Source organism: Hypomesus nipponensis, chromosome 15, assembly GCF_054491055.1.
Source record: "Hypomesus nipponensis isolate SF chromosome 15, ASM5449105v1, whole genome shotgun sequence".
In the NCBI taxonomy this organism is placed as follows: domain Eukaryota; kingdom Metazoa; phylum Chordata; class Actinopteri; order Osmeriformes; family Osmeridae; genus Hypomesus; species Hypomesus nipponensis.
This window is the reverse complement of record NC_140375.1, coordinates 11,810,017-11,829,885: the sequence shown is the minus strand read 5'-3', so window position 1 is coordinate 11,829,885 and position 19,869 is coordinate 11,810,017. Positions and strand designations below refer to the sequence as shown.

The following is a 19,869-nucleotide window of genomic DNA, read 5'->3' as shown; positions in this document are numbered from 1 at the left end:
GGTGTGACAACACTGGCAGGTGCAGGAGGGTGGAGAAATGATTCAGATAGCATGCAGCTGTATGTCAGTGCTCAACAAATGAAAGTAATAATGAGGTTTTCAACAGAGCAATTGTTTAGCACAGTGTGAATTAATGTAAGTGGATCGTGGAGCACCCTAAAACATGAAATGAAACGTGAGATAATGGAGAGATCACCATTTGTTGGCACATACAGATAAGAGGATATTAACAAATGATGCCAAACAAAGGTCAACACAGCCTGAAGCACTGGTGAGGCCCAGACTCTATGTCAAACAGGTCAGAGGACACTGTATTAGCAAGCAAGCAACATTTATTTATAAAGCACTTCAAGGTGAAACACAAAGTGCTGTACAGTAAAAACAATAAAAGAATAAAAGCCCTAAAATACAAAGACTCAAAACGTCTCACACAATGCAAAATACAGTAACACATCAGACAAAGATCCAATACCATCAATATAACCAGACACAACTTTTCATATTAGGGGCCGTTTAGGAAATAATTCAGACTGTCTTTACACAAACACAAATGAAACATATGAAAAGTTCACACACACACATTCACATATACAATCTTCACACACACACATTCACATATGTGAAATGGTCACAGACACATATGAAACACATACAAATCGAATTTCGAAAAGAAAGTTTGTGAAAAAAACACTTGTTTTTTGAAAAAAGTTTTGAAGGGTTGGAAAAAAGAATTATGAGTACTTAAAGAGGTCTCTACTATACTCTAGACTAGAGCATGTACTCTGCTCTAGGCTTCTCTGTTCTCCTCTCCCCTTTCCTCCTCTCTCTTCTACTCTCCTTTCACTTCTCGTGTGGGGGGGGGGGGGTTTGAAAGGTTGACAAAATAATTTCGAAAAAGGTTAAACAATTTTGTTGGGAAAGGTTGAAAAAATGATTTCTGATATGCGGATTGTGTTTTTTTCAATTTCTTTTTGGAAAGGTTCAAACAATATTTTTGAAAAAAGTTTTAAAAAAAGGTCCTCCTCTCCTTTCACTGTGTATGTGGAAGTTTTGAAAGGTGTTAAAAAAAGATGTGCACAAAACATGTGCACTGTAATAACTCATGTTCTAGACAAGTTCTAGTGGACTGTATCAATAGATGCACTTAAAACCTTTGAGAATTAAGTCACCAGTCTTTGCAATATGCTGCAACCTTACACAATATTTACGATCATAATAGGTCAAGTTCAATGTCATTATTTTTTATTTTTTATGTTGGTCAAGTATTCTATTGATTTATTGCATCCTACTTCCAAAGTTAGGAGCTCTGCCCGCAGACAGCAGTTGAGGAAATATTCAATTGACTTTCCATGGCTAAGTATAAATTGGGTTTTGAAATCTCCTTTTGAGCAGTAGATACTGTACAGAAATGAATCATCTAAGTTATGGATTAGTGAAAAAACCCAGATAACTTCACTATGCCAGATCAATAACCCTGAGCCATCTCATATCTCCCAGGATAATGTCTCTAGTTATCCAATCTTTCCGGTTTAAGAGGTCAAGAAGCAGGTCGACTGTTCAAACAATTTATACTTTTTATAATAGGGAAGCTTCATAATTAGGAAAATCTCATGTGCCTGAATGATCCTTACGGTATGAGCTATTGATCAGATAAGATTGAAAAAGGAGATGGATAGGAGGGTGTGTTTGCTAAGGAGCTGTCGCACGGTCTGATCTGCCATCCGACGGACATGTTCCGTCCTGTAGCTGGCTGGCTGTCTGGCTAGCTGGTTGGCTGCTTCTTGGCATCTGCTGGAGTGGCCCTTGGGAGGCAGGGGATTATCCCTTCAGAGCAGCCAGATTTCCTGCAGCAAGACCACCCTCTGGGTAATGAACGGACTCTGTGATGTGTGTTGCGTGCACCAGGCGGACCAGAGCCTGGGACAGTTAATGAATCATGGAGGTCCTCGGTCTACAGCCATACCTTCACAACCACGGTGAACTGTGAAGATCCTTTTACATCCCTTTTTACCTTGCTAGCTTTTATCTTTGTGACAGTCCCTAAAAGGGGGTTGAGATCGGCCACATCATCATCAGCACTCTCATCCGTTCCTTCTTCATTACCCAATAGAAGAAATTCATAATTGCAACATGCATGTAAGGCCAAGTGACACAGACTGGAAGGGAAGTGGAAAGAGTTTTAACACTATCAGTCTCAACCACTGTCTGTTGAGCCGGAAAAGATGCTTCCCTTTTGTCCCTCTTTTTGTCTCCTGGGGACCTGTAATTCATGACAGGGTGGGCTGGACAATGAGTCCAATTTTAAAGTAATGTAAGTAACCAATGGTGCTTGAAGTGATTTTCAATTTTTCCATTTGTAACAAATAGGTCTACTGGTACATCAAGTCTTGGTGCTGCTCCTTTCTTCAGTTCCTCTCAACAGTCTAAGCCTATTTTCAATGTTCCTCTGTGGCTTTGCCATATATCAGCCAAGAGTGCAACGAATATCTCAGTAACTGATGCTAGCAGGGTTCCAACCAGTAAAGCAGTGGAAGCTGGACCCCACCTCTTGCATTGCCTAGCCAAGCTCAGCCCTAAGCCAAACTGTTTTAGGTGCTATAAAGTGTATGAAAGAGAAAGGAGAGAGGGAAATGTAAAGCGTGTGTGTGTGTGTGTGGGGGGGGGAGGGGTTGTTTAACTATTCTTATAGGGAACAGAAGTCCGCTAAAGAATATTAAACAAGGAACGTTACAACTTGTGGGGATATCTTCTTGTACAATTTCAAGGGGGATTAGAATTACATTAAGAGGTTTGGAGGTTAGGAGTTAGGGATAGTTTTGGGGTTACCATTAAGTACCAGAGTTAGGTTTAGGGTTCAGGTTAGGTTAGGACCAGGGATCCTACCTATCCTCTTTTTTGGCCTGAATATATCCCTTCTTTCAAAGAAGATACATTTTCCTGCTTATGTAGATCAATTTCTCAAGTAGAAGGGATCATGACCTTTGCATGCATGATTACATACTGTAGTGTTTGTGATGTGATACTTGTCACTGCTGCCTATTAAATTCCTAGTCTACCCCATCCATGGCAGGAGTTTGCATGAACTGTTATTACATTGAGTGTTCACCTCATCCCAATCTCAGAACTCATTACACAACCCTTTACACTTTACAGCCTGACAAGCTCATCCAAGCTACACATTTCTGCTTCAATGACACATTGGAGTTTTTGAGTTATTAAAAGTAGGTTCTACTTGAATTACTGCTGACAACAAATTCTGAAAACGTAACGATTATTGGCTGACTCTCCCAGTTTCCCCCAGAAAATCTGCAGAACCAACACAGCTATTTCTGTCAGAGTGCCACAACATCAGATGGGAGGGGCCATTGCTACAAGGTTGTGGACACGCTGCGCTCACAGCAGCACATCTGAAGAATGGGATCTTTGGGTTGGCATGGACCACTGCACCCACTGGCCTTTTCATGTTAGCACAGTCAATCTGTTTAGTATGTTCAAGCTCAGGAGCAGTGTTCCAGTGAGTGCGTGACCATCTTCTCTAGAGGTCCCTGGGCAGGTTGGCATTTTTTTCTAGGAGACAAACTCTTCCTAACCTCCTGGGGGAATTCCAGAAAGCAGGTTATGCGGGGGAAAAAACGTTAAAATGAACTGTCCTGGACCAGCTGACACACAATGTTGCAGCAACCTCCTGGCAATGTTGCAACAACACTGGGTGTCAGCTGGAGAGTTTACTTACCCGGATTTGTCACCTGCTTTCCGGAATATTCCCCTGTTCTCCATATATATTCTCCATTTAATGTTTTACACCCAAGTGGTAAATAAAAAACAGTTTGGAATTCACTAGTAAAGTGAACTCCAGAAATTGAACAGTGTTATAAAACCCGTATTGCATATTGTATCAGAACAAAATTAGACAATTTTCATGTTCACCCATGCATTAAATAACAATTAAGCATGGGTTTTGCAAACACTATTTAAAGTATATTTTGGAACCATATGGGCAATAACCATGTTATTAAAAGCACAATCTCTGCTTGCTATCTCTGAAGATTGGCTTACTGGCCAGAATTCAATGGAAGATAGATGTCCTATTTGAACTGAGGAGCTGCAATGTTTACCCAAAATTAAATGCAATCAATTCTAAACCTCCCAAATGCTTCCTACACTGTCTAGATCTGACCAATATATCTTATAAGATGCCACTATAGTGGCAGCTTAGCTCTATAAAGACTACTAATGATTTTAAAAACAGAAACTGGCTTGGGCCCCAATTAATGATCCATGCAGCTTTAATTTAAGAATTTATTGGGCACATTCTACTCAGGTAATTGGTTTATTTCAATTTTTAAAAAATGATATCAGTGCGTTTCAACCAATCAGCATATGGTGCGTGGTGCTCAAATAAACAGTTCAACATCTCACTTGCCGTTTGTATTGAAATGCCAAGACAAACTAGGATCTATGCAGCAGTAGGGCAATAAACTGGGTAATTGGATTAAGTGAATTACTATTTGTAATGTCAGTTCAATATCAGCAGGCAGGATAATCCTGTGAAGTGAGGAGCATGCAGCAGAGACACTTCGTTAGGAAAGGAAATACATTGCTTCAGTGATCTTCATCTCTTCACTGTACAGTTCAGAAATCATTAACCCCAGTGCAGATGCTGTGAAGTATACTAAAACATTCATCAAAAGGAATCCTGGAAGGAAATTCATCTTAAATCACATTCTGATAAAAAAATATAAGGCAATATAAAAAAGGCAAAATATCGAATCCGTGGCTGAAAGTAAAAAGTTTAAATCTTTTCTAAGTCTCTCAGACTTAATCTGCCCTCTAAAGGGACTAGGTTTCTGATTGAGGGCTCCAGGCCAGATTACATACCAGCATTAAAGGTGCCGGATGTGGCACAGTGCAGAATGAGGTGCAATGCGTAAGGTATTCTTGCACTGTGTCACCCACCTCCAATCAACTTTCTCTCCTCCCAGACAGTTGTGGTTCAGTGTACTATGAACCAGGCACAGAAGAGCAGAGACAACAGCCATGTGAAGTTAGAAGACAAAGCTGTGACACCACTTCCTATAGTGAGACGATCCCCATACTGGTCCAGCAGCTGCAGAGCCACCCCATTGGTCCAGCCAAATCCAAGCTACGAAAACAAAACAATTACCCAGGGCCAAGATTTCAACCAATAAAAACACAGTTGTTTTTTTTACACTTTACACTTGAAATGAGTGGTTCTCAGTGGAGCCATACCTGGACCTCATATTCCCCACCTCCACCAGGCTTGCCATCCCCATTGACGTCATACTGCCAAGGAGAAAATCACAGAGTTGGTCGGCCTGCTGTGTTAATCATAGTGCAGCAACATTTACCTAGTAATATCACTGTAACCTTCATAAAGCTACTTAATGGCATAATTTGCTTAAACAGATCTTGCGTTTAGACTGCTGGGGATTTAACACTGGATTAACACACAGCTTGCACGTTAAATCACACTTAAGGGAAAAATCACCTTCTCAAACATGGCCTCATACTTGTCGTAAGCTACCCAATTGGTTTTGATCCACTTCTGGGCCAGCTCAAAAGCCATTTCTTTGGCTTCTACAGAAGGTAATTTTGACAAACCTGGGGGAAAAAATAATAGGAAAGATGAATCACCAACCATAAACTCTTTTTAATATCAGGCTGTCAGGCAGTATAAGCACAAATACAGGTTCTCATAAAAATCTATGAAATGAAACTTATGAAGCAATTTTGTTATTCATTATTAAGTGCATGTCTCTGGTGTACTGCTATGGCATTTGTGACAGCTACCCTCAATAAGCATATGCTGCAGTGGGGGCCAGGCATTGGGGTAGTCCCACTGCTGTCCACTATCCTGCAGTGATGTGGGGACTCCATTGGCAAACAGAGAAGCACCACTCTCCTGGATGTGTGTGTGTGTGTGTGTATGGGGGGGGGTGGGGGGGGGTCGGGAGAGGAACAAGAAAACACTGATACTGAAGCATATATCGGCCTTGAGATGAGGATAATACTGACACATGGAGACCTTTGAATGCTGTTTGCCCCATCTGCAGGTGCTAAGGTGCACTCCAGATAAGAAACCTAAAGAACATGTTTATGGAATGCAATTTAAACAGTGAGCTCCCAACCTTCAGGTACTGCAAAGCCTTGTCTCCCATAGCAGGCTGTTTGTAGCACTGCGCCCAAATAGGAGCCAGGTTGGAAGCATAAAAGCCTGTGTGAGTCGAGTTTGTCCTCAAATTATAGTCAAACCATGCTCCCTTGTCTTCATCCCAAAGCACAGCCTCGACAGCCTCCACCCTTCTTTCTGCAGCGAGGTTATACTGTGCAGCTGTAGAAGAATCCCCTGGGAGAACAAGTACGTAAGAACCTATTCTTACAACGGGTGATCAATATTGTCTTCTACAGTCAATGACCGGAAATGGGGTTCTTAGTGACATTTGTACTCCAAAAGTTCAGTTGCCAAACAGTTTTTTTAATAGATTTTTTAAATTGGTTTATGTTCTCCATCCTCACCCAGTATCTGATGGAAGGAGGCGAGGGTCCTCTCATTGCGATAGAGCAGAGCGTTGAGGTCCGCGGGGAGGATCTGGCTCGTCTGGATGTCTCTGAGGGAGCCGTTGTTATTTCCGTGGCTGTCTATGTACCAGCGGTGAGAGAAATCCCAGCCAGACTCGGCACCTGTGTTCAGTTCTGCAAACAGCCTCTCCTCAGCATCTTGGAATACAGTGCAGGGAACAGAAGGACAAGCATCAGCATCCACAGACACAAGGACGAATAGCTTAACAAGCAAAGAGCTTTCAACATTACCTTCTGTAAGACCTGCAGCCAGCTCAATATCATCTGAGTAGGACTCGGGTCTGTAGGACAGAAGAAACAGTACATTCAATACTAAGTAAGGCTTTTATTATAAAATCGTTTTTTTCCCCCATTGTGATGATGTTGGTAGCATTATACCTTGGTAGGTCTATCAGCACATTAAACCGGTTAAGAACATGCTTTTTCCCATTGGTTTCAACTGTGACAGAACGATTCTGCATCCAGAAGCGGTACTCCTGATCCAGAGCTGGCATGACTGTTCTGTATAGACAAAGAGTTTGGGATAAACACTGGTCGGCTTGGGATGATCAACAATATATATATATTTTTTTTAAGGTCTCTGCACTATTAGCAATGTAACGGCTGATTGAGGAAATTTTTTTATACCTGAGGAAACTGTCATTCTTCGTGGCTTGATAGTAACTCTCGACCATGAGACAAAAGAAAGGAGGCTGGCTGCGGCGCTCATAATAAATCCTCCCACCATTTGGAATAAAACCATATCTGCAAAATAAACAGGTGAGGTGATGAAAAGGTAATAAAATGCTAGAAACCAGCCTACCATCAACAAAATAACCAGTGCACGCATCATCAGTTTTCTGAGTGACTTAATATTCAAGGTAAGTCTGCTGCAACCTGCTGTTGTCAACTGTCTGATGCTAAAGAGAGATGACGAGCGATCAGAGATAGTACAAACTAGGCTTACCTGTTGATGAGGTAGGCAAAGTTTTGGATCATACCCCGGGCTGTGTCTATCATCCCAGACAGAAGTAGGCCATTGATCACCCAGTAGGAATCCCTGTGTGAAACGGAAAAGCTCAAGTTGCCGCCTGCATGGGGAGATGGATGATGGAGATGCTGTCTCTGTCCCGACTCTAACCCACAGTGACTTTCCATCCAGACAGGGAGCAGCAGGGATTGGCAGCATCACTCACCAGTAGTAGAGCTCCCTGAAGCGGCCTCCTGGCACAATGACAGGATGGGGGGTGTAGATCTGGGAGTACAGCTCGGGGTGATCCCTTACATCAGGGCGGATCTGGGAACAGAGTTGTCAGTGTAGATTTACACTTGATTGATTGGTGGATGTTTGTTTCAGCCCTCTCAACACTGAATTAGAGGAAATTAAGTCACAAGCACTTCCAACAGACATTCCAACAAACAAAGAAAATGCCACTGTACAGCCTGATCCCAAACTGGCGTAAGTGTGCTTTCACCTTTCGTCCAAGAGACTTCCACAGCTGATGCAACTTTTTTGCCCAGTCATGCAGTTTCTTGTCTGCTACTTTGTCCAGAAAGTGTGGCCTGCATAACAAACCAGCTCACATATTGACAGTAGGCCTACTCTCCATTATTTCCAAATCATTGCTGAACTTTACATTGTCAGCAATAACTGAAAATTTAAATCAATAACAGTAATAGGCTCTCACTTCTCATGCCAGTCTGGTGGATTCCATGGCTCAAACTCTTTTCCTGGTTCTTCAAAATACATTTTAAGGAACTCTCGTAGTTTTTTAGGCACTAAAGTCATATTCGGAGCGTTTTGGGTAAGATTGTGAAAAGCCAACAGGACTATGTCTGAAAAACACAGACGGCCCATTAAAAGATGCCAGGCAGGGAGTGACTTGACCTGAAACTAGCCTAAGGGGTTTATATTTTTTGGAAAATATATTATATATGGTCATGCACTGGTCAACATCCCTCCCGGATAGACTTACCAGGAGTTACTCTCATCTTCATATCCACAAAGTACTTGTCATCGTCAAACAATTTTGCCATTTGTATCTGCCGCAGTACATCCCCTGTGCAGTATATTTCACTGAAGAGAAAAAGGTTGGTTTTCAAAAAAAACATTTACAACTTATTTACAGCGTTGTGTTTTACCTGGTCTGTTTGGCATTATTCACTGCCCCAAAGGATTGAAGAAAAAAAATGATCACATTTTAATTAGATGGTAAAATGTTACAATTTTTGGGTGATATTTGTTTTGATGTATGATGTTTAATTTGCATTTTTGAAATATGCACAGCCAACTGAATGAAGAAATTCTTATTGTAAACAACAACTGCTATGTTGTTGACTGGAGCCTCTTGAAGTATTTCAGTCCAGATAACACTGCCACTGACAAATTGAACTCTGACTTTTGAGTGGACAGATATGTGGGTTCCAAAGTCAAGTATGAAAGAGACAAATCGTTTAATTTTCACTGACAAAAGCTAAAATAAAAGTACTTATATTTTCTAGGGATATACTCTAGCTCTCAATGAGCAATACATCACTAACTGGGCAATATCTTTCATGCCAAGGGTCACTTGTAACAAAGATTATTTTATGAGAACACAGAGCAAGAGTCAAATTCCTAAAGTCTATTGCCCTCCGTACTAGTTGATTAGGGTTGTGTTACAATTAAAGCCACTTAAAATATGTGTACGCATACTGACCGCTTCTTAGATTCATTTCCATTAAATACTGATTGAGCAACACATTGCTCTCATCTTACCTGTCACAAGGTGGTGGACGACCACTTATTACAAAGTGAACAAGTATCACAACAAAGAAGCTCCACACTCCTGGGAAGGCCATGGTCGGCTGCGTCTGCGGCAGACAAACTCATTTCCTCTGTGGTAATATTTATAGCAGTTGTCGCTCCATTCAGTTCAGATCAAAGTGCAAATTATAAACAAATATGGTGCGACGATAATTTGTCCAGCCATATTTGGAGAACTAACTGTTCCAAATGTATAAAAACCCTGCTCACTGCATTGGTCAATGGCAACACACTGCCATCTAGTGAGCAGTGGACTGGTTGTGTTTTTGCAGAGATTAGAATTTCAACAGAAGCAAAAGGGATTTCAGTGAAGCTTTATTTTTCAAACAAAACTATCCTTCATTTCTGATAACAACCATGACATTTTTGCAACGCAAACCCCACTTAAAAACAAGCTTCACTGAGGAAAGGCCAATTAAATATGCCAGATTTCCAAAGAATAAACAATTCTTAGCAGTATTTCACTTAAATTTGGTTTTCTTAACAAGGTATTTTGAACTGAAAATCTTTTCTTCAGCTTTTTTTAAAGTGGGGAACCAAAGTCCAAATTTAAGGGCACAGTTTTATGACATAAGATTTTCTAACCCAGAACCATAAGATATTCCAACTTTATTTTGATCCCAATTAATGCCCAAAGGGCCCCCTCCCAGTTAAGTTGAACTGATGCATTATTCCTGGAGGAACAATCCAGTAACATTAACAAGTAATTTTACCAGCCAATATTAACACTAGTTTGTTTCAAGTATCAGGTCCAGGAATTATGCATCAGGGCAGCAAAAAAAACCAAAAAAACACCTCCCTTTCCCTAAAACAATTACCCTGACGAATGAGACAATTTCCTTTATAAACCAATCAGAAAAGGCCAAATGTATGGCAAGATGCTCCTTGTCTCATTCTCCAAGATACAAACCCCTCCACTGTCCAATGGGACCACAGCCCATCAAAGCAGCACACAACACTCCCCAAATGACAAGATACTTCTGTGCTGAAAAGAAGAGCCATGGCTACACACAGTGATCCAAAAGTAATAAAATATGAAAGACAGCTGCCAATGTACTTTTATTTAAACCCCTGTTCTCTGATCTAAAGTCACATCTCTTCTAGCCCATCCCCCCCCCCCCCCCCCTATTTCTTCCCCCCAGAAAATAAGTATAAGATAAAGTAAATATAATCCTCAAAATGACCTGCTATGAGATGTGTTTTCTGGGGCCACAGTAGAAGAGAACAGAGGTTCCAGTCCTAAACAATGAGAGATGAGGATTCCTGAGGTCAACCCTATTCAAACTTTCTACAGGTGGCAAAAAGTAGGTTTGTCCTAGAACTAGGATATTAGCAATTGCTCTCATTGCATAGAACTGAACCTGGTAGAGCATCTCACCATTTCTGGTGCAAAGGGCTCCTAATAAGGGAACCACAACAATGGTCACATGGGTTCAGTACCTCAAAAGGAGTTTAGTAATCAAAGATATCCCAATAGTACTAGCAATCCCACTCCCATACCCTTCATTCACCAAAGGGCTAAAATGATACACCTGCATACTTCGATGAGCCAATGAGATACAGTGGACTCAATACTTAAACTCTCAAGCCCTGGTGTTGGTTATTTAACAAAACCTGTTGGTAAAACGTCAACCCACCCTCCAACATTACCACCACCCTTTTACAGCCCACCCACCCACCCACCCACCCATATGCACAACACTCCAACACACCACTCTGCCATCTAGGCTGACCTGTGTGGAGTGAGCAATGCAAGTCAGTGTCAATTCCTGACCCCCATGTCTCATTAATCTATCATTAAGTGCAGCCTGTTTTGCCATTTGTTTTGTGCACCATTGTGTGGAAAGTGGCTTTTAAAAGCCATCTTGACTTGCAATGCACTCAAAGATTCTTTCCTGCTACATTAGGGTCAGATGGTTTTCCTTGATACATTATATCTTTATCAATTCTTGTTAGGGAGAGAAAAACTGATTTCCCCCCAAACACTTCCAAAAGTAATGTACCAGTGCCAAAAGCACACGGATCAACATAACAGCTAAACATCTTGATTAACAGCAATTATATTACTGCCAAACCAACTGCACTGCAGCAAGTAGCACTACGACATTATACAACACAAATGTTCTTTTTATAAATTACACTCACTTAGACCAGGGATCCTGGTGGGTGTCTCATAAGTCAGTAACAAGCCAAGGCTGGTGATGTGCAGAAATAAAACGATACCATCATAGTGTTCAACTACACGCTTATTGGGCCATCTTTCTATATAGCATAAACTTAAGAAAAAAATAAAATATGGTAATAATTTAAATCTAAATGTAAGTGCAGGTTTCCGTAACTGCACCCACTGTTGAATTTATAAGGGCCTTAAATGTGTCTAAATCAGCGTCAGTGACGCATTCCACCTCCAACAAAATGTAATTGTTGTACATCCAAAATGAATTCGGCACGTTTGAGAATTATAAATTAATTCATGGGGCAATGTTGCAGTATTCTTCAGTTAGGAGGATGGCAGTTAAGGAAACTAAGCGCCAGTGCTGATTGGGTAACTACAATCTCAAACAATCATCAACCAGCCTTTCAAAACATGTCTTTTAAACCTTTAAAAATCAAACAAAGTATATACAGAGTGTACAGTGCGCCCCACGTGTTTGCAGCACATCTTGGGAGGTTAAAGTGTGGCCACCCGGAAAGGAAGGTGAAGCTAAGCAGGACAAAGGACTTTTGATCCACTTTTTTCCCCCTCAGGAAGAGGAATCCTCATGACTCTGCTGTATAGAAGGGCTGCTCAGGAGTTCTGACCAGCTCATATTGTTCCGACACTGAAAGACGAGGAGGAAAGAGTTTGGGTCTTTAGAAGCACATGCTTCTTCAACAAGTGGTCAGTCTCTGACTCTTGGAACCTTGAAAGGAAAAAAAACTAAACAAAAAAAAAAACAAAGTCATTCTAATCCAGTATCTTCTTGGAAAATCCACGTTTATCTTCTTCACAAAGTCAAGACTCATATGCAGCCACGCCAGCAGGCAATCATTCCACCCACTCCAGGTTATCACTATCCAAATGTGTATGGCCTGATGCGAGTGGTTTTTCCTTCATTGGAAGGATACTGATACGTGAAACAAAATGTCGGACTTGGATGAAAGTGCAGTGTGGTATGTTTTTTGAGCTAGATGAGAATCAGGAGAAAGGGTTATTACTTTAGAACAAGTTCAGCTGCTTGTTAAGGCACTTGATTCAAATAGCTAAAAACTAGGAAATAAACTAAAACTGAGTGTGAAGGTATGACATGTGGGTCTTGGTGTGCTGGCATTGCAGACGTTGGTGGCTATGAATCCTCACACTAGTTCCATTGATACATGTTCTACTTGGTCCCTCCTTTCCTCCAAAGTGCTTTTGATGTCTTCAGTATTGATGTAGTGGTACAGCAAAGAGCCCTACCAAAAGGGAAACTGGTTCTTTCAACATTTGTCCGTCACAAAACACGGTCCTCGCGGTGACCCCCAAAAAGGAAGACAGACGGAAGCTAGGTATTGAAAAAAGTCCAAGACACAGAAGGGTAGGGTAAACGAAAAGGGGAGGAGCGATGGGGTGGGTGGGGTGCGACTGATCTGTGGAGAGAAGACAAAGGTGGGGGATTCACACCTTCTTCTGTATGAGTTGACCAAGAAAAGTCTGATGCCACAAGATATGACTTTGATCCAACAATCCTTTAACATTCACTGTTACAAATGACACAGCCCATCCCTTCTTCTTTTCTAAACTGGCCTGTTTGGCTGACGCTCTCACCTCTCCTGCTCACAGCTTGCCATCCTCCCCGCTCTCGCTGTGGTACTCTGCCACGTACAGGCTCTTGTCGATGCTGCCAGGGATGGGCTTTATCTCAGTCCCCAGCTGCTCTTCGATGCCCTTCAGGTTGAAGCGGTCGTCGTAGGTGATCAGGTTGATGGCCAAACCCAGGTGTCCAAAACGGCCTGGTCAGTGAGGGACGACAATGTAAAAAGGTCAGATCATCAAACGGCTGTTCCAAACAAGAGCACAGGCTAAAGTCCACGAAGGTCAAATCACAAACCACTGTGAGGTCTGTGGGGAAATCTCAAGAGCAACCGTAACTGATTTGCATTTAAACAACTGTGTAATTGTATAGTAGTCATCCTTCAGTGGGGTTTGTACCGGATCTGCCGATGCGGTGAAGATACGTCTCTCCCAGCTTGGGGAAGTCAAAGTTGATCACAACATTCACAGCTTGAATGTCAATGCCTCTGGTAAAGAGATCTGTGGACATAGGTTACACATAATGATGTAAAAGATATTCTACTATCCAGCTCTTGGGAGTGCAGAGAGGAGACTCTTTGAAGTAGCTGATTACACGTACCAGTGCAGACGAGGTTTCTGCACAGGCCATTTCTAAAGTCGTGGAACACACGATTGCGGTGCTCCTGGAGAATCAGAAGAGGAAATTGAGGCCAAATAACAACTGGAACCCTAAAACCTACACCAGGGCTAAATACTAACAGCAAACTTGAGTGGACAAGTAAAAATACATGTAATGAGTACATTTTATGTGTAAAGCTTTAAAGCAGGCCTCATGTTTAAAACAGAGCATTTTGTTTTCTAAAAGCAAGGAAAAAATGAGCTGTGTTCATAGCAGAGGTTTTTTACTCTCCCTCTACCTCTGGATGTGTTTGACTTTATCCATCATGGAGACTGAGGGATATTCTACTCCTCTCAGCCTGTGCTTAAACATGTAAAGCTATGCATTTTCAAGCCGAGAGCTTAACGAAGCAGAACCATAATACCGGAGGTGAATAAATACTTAAATACCAACACTTAAATCTGCTCTGCAAATGGAATACATGCATTATTCTTAACACCCAATCAGAGGGAACATTCAGCATGTTCCTTCCTACACTCAAATCTTGCAAGATAAAACCATAAGTTTTATGTTAGTGGTTATGTGTGGCACTACCTGTACACTTTACACTCATAAACATGTTGTTGGCAAACTGCTATCACGGAGGCAGCACGTTCCCCTGACCTGTCTCATCTTGGCGTGGATGTAGAAACAGGAGTAGCCAAGCTGGGAGATCTTCTTGGCCAGAAGCTCCACTCTCTGAGACGAGTTGCAGAAGATTATGGACTGATTGATCTGGAGCTGAAGGAAGACAAATGCATACAAGACTCAGTATAAATATTTGCAAGATGGCATGTTCAATTCTCAAGTTCCATTGTATGGTTTAAAAACAGATATTCAAAAGTAAGAAGTGCGTGAATGAATGACACATGCTGTTCTTTGCGCACAAGCTGGTTCCTTTTACAGATTCAATTGAATCCCGCAGTTGATACCCACTTTACGAAATGTGTAACATAATGTGATTTCAAGATGTCATCTACTCTTTCTTTCTATAGGGCACATTAAAGGGTTAAGCGTGGCGCAAACACTGCACAGTGCGCCAGCACTCACCCTTGAGAACAGTGTGTTAAGGCAATGGACCTTCTGCCTTTCAGTAACATAGGCATAATATTGTGTCACTCCTTTAAGGGTCAGCTCCTCCATTAGGTTGATCTCATAGGGCTTTTGCAGATGAGAGTTCTGCAAAGGAAATCAAAGCCAGGGTCAGATTGTGCTTAATCAATACCAAATTAGCCACAGTTCAACAACGCAAAAGCACTGCAAATGTAATACATTTTCTATGTATTCATTTAGCAGACATTTATCCAAAGCCACAGGTAGGGCCAATATGGTGCAAATACTGCCTGTACAGCAGACAAGGGACCTGCAGTACAGCCAGATAAGTACACATTTATGTCATTCAATTAGCAGATGCTTTTATTCAACATACAAATAATGCATATAGCAAGTACAGTAGAAGATCCATGATTGTCATACCTAAAAATACATAAAGATGCAAACATTTATAAAAAGCCGGTCGAGCAATAGAACCAAGTTTGATAGAGGGAAGTTTAAACAGACTCCTAAATTAACAACATACCATGAACTTCTGCACACTGAGTGGAAAGGTAGCAGAGTAGAGTAGGATCTGTCTTTGTTTTGCCATATAGCCCAGGATCTCTTCCATCATTACCATAAAGTCCTGAGACAGGAGCTTATCGGCCTGGTTAGCACCAAAGAAAAAGAATCAAATCAATAGCCAATACATCAAAGCTTCTCCATGAAAACAAAAACAAGTAGGACTCTTCTTCTGAAATCACAAATTGTCTAATGTTATTTTATAATCTAAAAATGTACTTACTTCATCCAGAACGATCATCTGCACTTTATCAACTTTGGCTACCCCTTTCTTGATCAGATCCAAGATTCGCCCAGGTGTAGCAATCACCACATGCACTGCATAATTGATTAAACGATTGAATGTTGTCACAATCCTATATTTAAAAAAACGATACAAATAAAGCCATCCGTCAAAAGGCCTTCAGTCAAGATTTGTACCATACCTGTCTCATCAAGCCTCATGATGTCATCACGCAGGTTGGTCCCACCTGTGGTTGCCATGACCTTGACCCCACCCATGTGTTTGCTGACTTGGATGCATATCTGGCTGACCTGCAGGGCCAGTTCTCTGGTGGGCACGATGCCCAAAGCTAGAGGACAGAATAACATGGGGTCACATGGGGTGAGCAGCAGCTGAGACATACTGACGATGGGGGAGGTAGTCCAGGCTTCAGCACATATGCATCCAAAAAACAGTAGAAATTCATGTCACTTCTCTCGTCTCACCTTGTATGCAGTCCCTCTTCAGGTCAATGCGTTCAAGTAAGGGGATGAGGTAGGCTCCGCTCTTTCCTGTGCCGTTCTTTGCTCTAGCCAAGATGTCTCTTCCAGACAGCGCAATGGGAATGCTCTCCTCCTGAGGAGTACAAAAACAATCATCGATTAAACCTAAACTTTTTTTGTTGTTGTGTTCAAGGCTGTGTAGGCTGGGAGACCTGATTGCTGCAAGGTTTTTTCTTAATGTTTCTCAAAGCTCAATGTGTGATTTCCTGTTGTATTGGTCGTTCTTTACTGTATGTTGATAAGTAATGGTCAGGACATAGTCTGATTGGTTGTTCTTACAGATGGTTGCTGGGTTTGAACGTGGACCATTATTGTCTAGCTTCTCCCTTCTCACTCCAACTTCTTGCTTTTTATTTTCTTCCAGAATGTACAGTCATCAAGGTAGAGTTCTAAACATTTCATTGTGTAACATGTTTGCCTTGTAGGCTAATTGATTTAATTTGCAGAGCTGTCAAACTATTTTCATTCTTGCTATAATTTAATCCAGTCAAATAGCTGCAATTCCTGCATGCTTGGTTAATATTAACCCATTGTCCAGTTTACCCCTTTTCCATTAGATCAAGGGGCAGAGTTCTGGTTGTTTGTTCAATATAAATATAATATATAAAACACCCCTACGGGTGCCTTTAAAAATAAATAAGAGGATGTTCAAAGTTAAACAGAAGAACGCTCAAGTAAAAGTGTTTCACTGCAAACCAACCTGGATAGGAGAAGGTTTCTCCCAGCCCATCTCAAAGATTCCCATTAGTAGCTCTCTCTTAAGGCAGTAATCTTCAAATTCATTGCCTTTAGTTGCGGTTACATCCTATAAGAAAGGATCAGGGCTTAGTCAACAAAAATATGAATTTAACATTCCCAAATACAAATTCAATACAAACTCAAACTAAATTAAAGACTTATTTAAGCCCTGTTAATTACAGAAACATGACTTACTGAAGTCCTCATCCTCATGTCCTTTGGGGGAAGTTTCAAATTTTTCTTCCAGTCATCTCCAGCCCTGTAGACAGAAATCTAAATTACATCTAAAGCTTGATTACTTACCCTTACCAAAAGCATGATTTGGGCTAAGTCGAGTACCTCACAAAGGCACAAAGAACTCACTTTATGACAGTGTTGGCTGTGGGGGCAGATTGGGAACTGCCATTGTTGATTGTGCTTCCGATCTTCGTCTGACTTTGTTGCATTTGAGGACTTCCCCCTCCTCCACCTGGTCCTCCCGCAGACTTTAGCGATCCTCGAAGTTGGCCATTCTGGTTTGACAAACCCAAGATCATTGGGTTCTCTGTTCTTGTGGCACTCATGATTCTCTAGATGTACTTCCAAATGAGTGAGAATTGTCTTTAGTGTGTGTGTGTGTGTGTGTGTGTGGGAGATGTAGTCCCCCTCTCCAGGAGTTTGAGGGATCAGTCGAGGGTCCCCGCAACCTCCTCGATGATCTGATGCACTCAGTCAACTGTCTTGTTTCTTGTCTTCAGTTTCCGTAATATAAATTTTATTTGCAGAGCAGCTCATCAAAAATGTCAATAAACATATGAGTCATTGGTACTAGTACTGCAATAAAAACAAGGATCTGGCTTGAGACACTCCTGTGACTCACTTGGGTCTTGTCAGAAGTAGCAAACCTTAGCTAGCAGCTAACTGCCAAAGTATTTGTTAGCTAGCAGGCCATTTCACTTTGTTTGTTGCCAATGTTCGTATTCTCCTCAGATTTTATCCTAGAAAACATAAGGGAAATTTGACTGTTAGTTGAAAAAATTTGCCCTTTCAAGAGTACGCGTTACCTGGCTAACTAGCACACAATTAGCTAGCTGACTTTTTTTAGCTTGTTGGATAGCTAAATGCTGGCCAGCTACCTTGTTCGCCAGAAAGTGGGATGTGCAAACGGACACTGGCTCAAGCTATACCCCGCCAGAGCGGAAATATTGATACAACGTTCAATGTTTACATACATACATACATACATACATACATACATACGACTTCTACACGTGCTAACGCAGTCCTGCACTGTGACCTCCACAAGTTCCTTCAATTTGAAACTAGTGACATTAGCTACTGTTTTAGAATAATTCATGACGTCCTCATGTCATGGTTCATAGCACATCAAATAGAATTGACAATTTGGATGTCTGTTAAAGACGGCTAGCTACCATTAGCGGAAGCCTAGCGATATCAGAAGGAAATCGTTGCTACCACTGACATCATACTTGTTCAGACTAATATGTTCAGAATATGTCAACATATTATAAATACAAATGCAAAGTGTGTTGCTGTGAGATCAGTAAACTTGCCATTATCATCTCATACACACACATTGATTTGATAGCTAGCTTAACCATTGTAGCTAGCTACAGTAGTTAGCCTAGCTTAACACTATCTTGCGTATCATTAGTTTCGTCGTCAGAGACTATTTTGACCAACGACAACCCAACGGACCAGTCGACACTGACGACATTTCTTCCAAACTCAAAAAAGACAGTGTAATGCAAATACGTTATCAACAAATTACTTTCAAGAATGAATTGCATGCCATCATTGGAAAAACCTGATTTTTAAACTCCCGAATTTATAAGGTTGTGCTAATCTATATCATGTGTGACTGGCGACGGTTTCAATGTTCGTCTCCAACAAATAGACGGATCCCTTGCTAGCCAAGGTTAGGAAAGCAGACAGCAGAACGCACTCAAGAGACGTCGCAAGTAAAAAAAATATATATATATATAAATAGCACATAATCAACAAAATAACCAAATATCCATTGGTATGTGCATCTCAGTTAAATGAAGACGTTTGTAAAATACATTTACTGAGCAGTTACCTCGGATGGCTGTGATAATCTGTCCGGTTTCTGATGTTTTAAAGCTCTAGCTTGCAACGAAGTTCTCTACCTAGTCGGCTAATCATTTTGGTCTCAACAGAATTTCCAAGATGGCTTCCCCTGCTTTATGAACCCTCCCACATTTCGTCACCTGATTTTGACAGTTAATTAATTAATCAAACACACAGCTAAGTATTATTACTGTTCCACGAGGTACATCATCGGCCTGTAAACTAGGTGGATATTTATATATATATATGATACATCATTGGCCTGTAAACTAGGTGGATATTTATATATATCCACCTAGTTTACAGGCCGATGATGTATATATATATATATATATATATATATTTTATTTTTTTAAATCTACCATCAAATAAATTAAGTTGCTCTGTCAAATAACGAATTGCAACCATGAAGGATTTAGGCGGACGGTAATGGGGTGCAAGTCATCACACGCACCAAACACTTGAGTTCTGATTGTGCGATTAAACAGCAAGTTTAATGCAAACTGTTTTTGTCAACTGCGTTATGCAATATGAATCCTGGATATTGTTCAGTGTCTTTTCATTTTCAAGGGTTAATTGTAAGTAATACATCCTTTTGTCAAAAAAATACATGCAAATGTGTAAAAAAAACAAAAAAAAACAATTGACAACATACACTCTGGTGCACCAGGAAGTCTATAACATGCATGGTGTATCGAGGCTCATAAGACCTTTCCCTGCAGACGATAGTGTACTCTGATTTGACTCAGGCACACAAACGGTATACAAATTACATTTATCATGGCTGTTGTGACAGAGGGACTTTATTATCTTGATTTAGACACTTTTGACAATAAGGTGAGTCTCCATCAATCTATGGTC

The 19,869-nt window shown here is 41.0% G+C and overlaps 2 protein-coding genes across 3 annotated transcripts; both read right to left on the bottom strand.

Moving 5' to 3' along the window:
- Positions 1-4,285: 4,285 nt before the first annotated feature.
- Positions 4,286-10,494, bottom strand: treh (trehalase (brush-border membrane glycoprotein)). The gene is made up of 15 exons (XM_084673996.1): positions 9,338-10,494; positions 8,556-8,656; positions 8,268-8,415; positions 8,055-8,142; positions 7,776-7,876; positions 7,547-7,639; positions 7,228-7,344; positions 6,979-7,101; positions 6,832-6,881; positions 6,538-6,738; positions 6,150-6,367; positions 5,812-5,923; positions 5,510-5,622; positions 5,251-5,304; positions 4,286-5,143 (listed from the first exon to the last, which is right to left on the bottom strand). Exons 1-15 carry the CDS (start codon positions 9,418-9,420, stop codon positions 4,994-4,996), a joined length of 1,752 nt encoding a protein of 583 aa, XP_084530122.1. The 5' UTR covers positions 9,421-10,494; the 3' UTR covers positions 4,286-4,993.
- Positions 10,495-11,429: 935 nt separating this feature from the next.
- On the bottom strand, positions 11,430-19,141 carry ddx6 (DEAD (Asp-Glu-Ala-Asp) box helicase 6). 2 transcript variants are annotated; one of them, XM_084673994.1, is made up of 15 exons: positions 18,998-19,141; positions 17,281-17,894; positions 17,113-17,176; positions 16,880-16,984; positions 16,123-16,252; positions 15,840-15,986; positions 15,638-15,732; positions 15,377-15,499; positions 14,848-14,976; positions 14,422-14,538; positions 13,759-13,822; positions 13,557-13,658; positions 13,173-13,357; positions 12,952-12,994; positions 11,430-12,868 (listed from the first exon to the last, which is right to left on the bottom strand). In XM_084673994.1, the coding sequence occupies exons 2-13, from the start codon at positions 17,478-17,480 to the stop codon at positions 13,182-13,184; spliced, it is 1,452 nt and encodes a 483-aa protein (XP_084530120.1). In that variant the 5' UTR covers positions 17,481-17,894; positions 18,998-19,141; the 3' UTR covers positions 11,430-12,868; positions 12,952-12,994; positions 13,173-13,181. The 2 variants fall into 2 exon arrangements, with proteins under 2 accessions (XP_084530120.1, XP_084530121.1); XM_084673995.1 differs by lacking the exon at positions 18,998-19,141 and adding an exon at positions 18,689-18,821.
- Between the last annotated feature and the right edge of the window lie 728 nt (positions 19,142-19,869).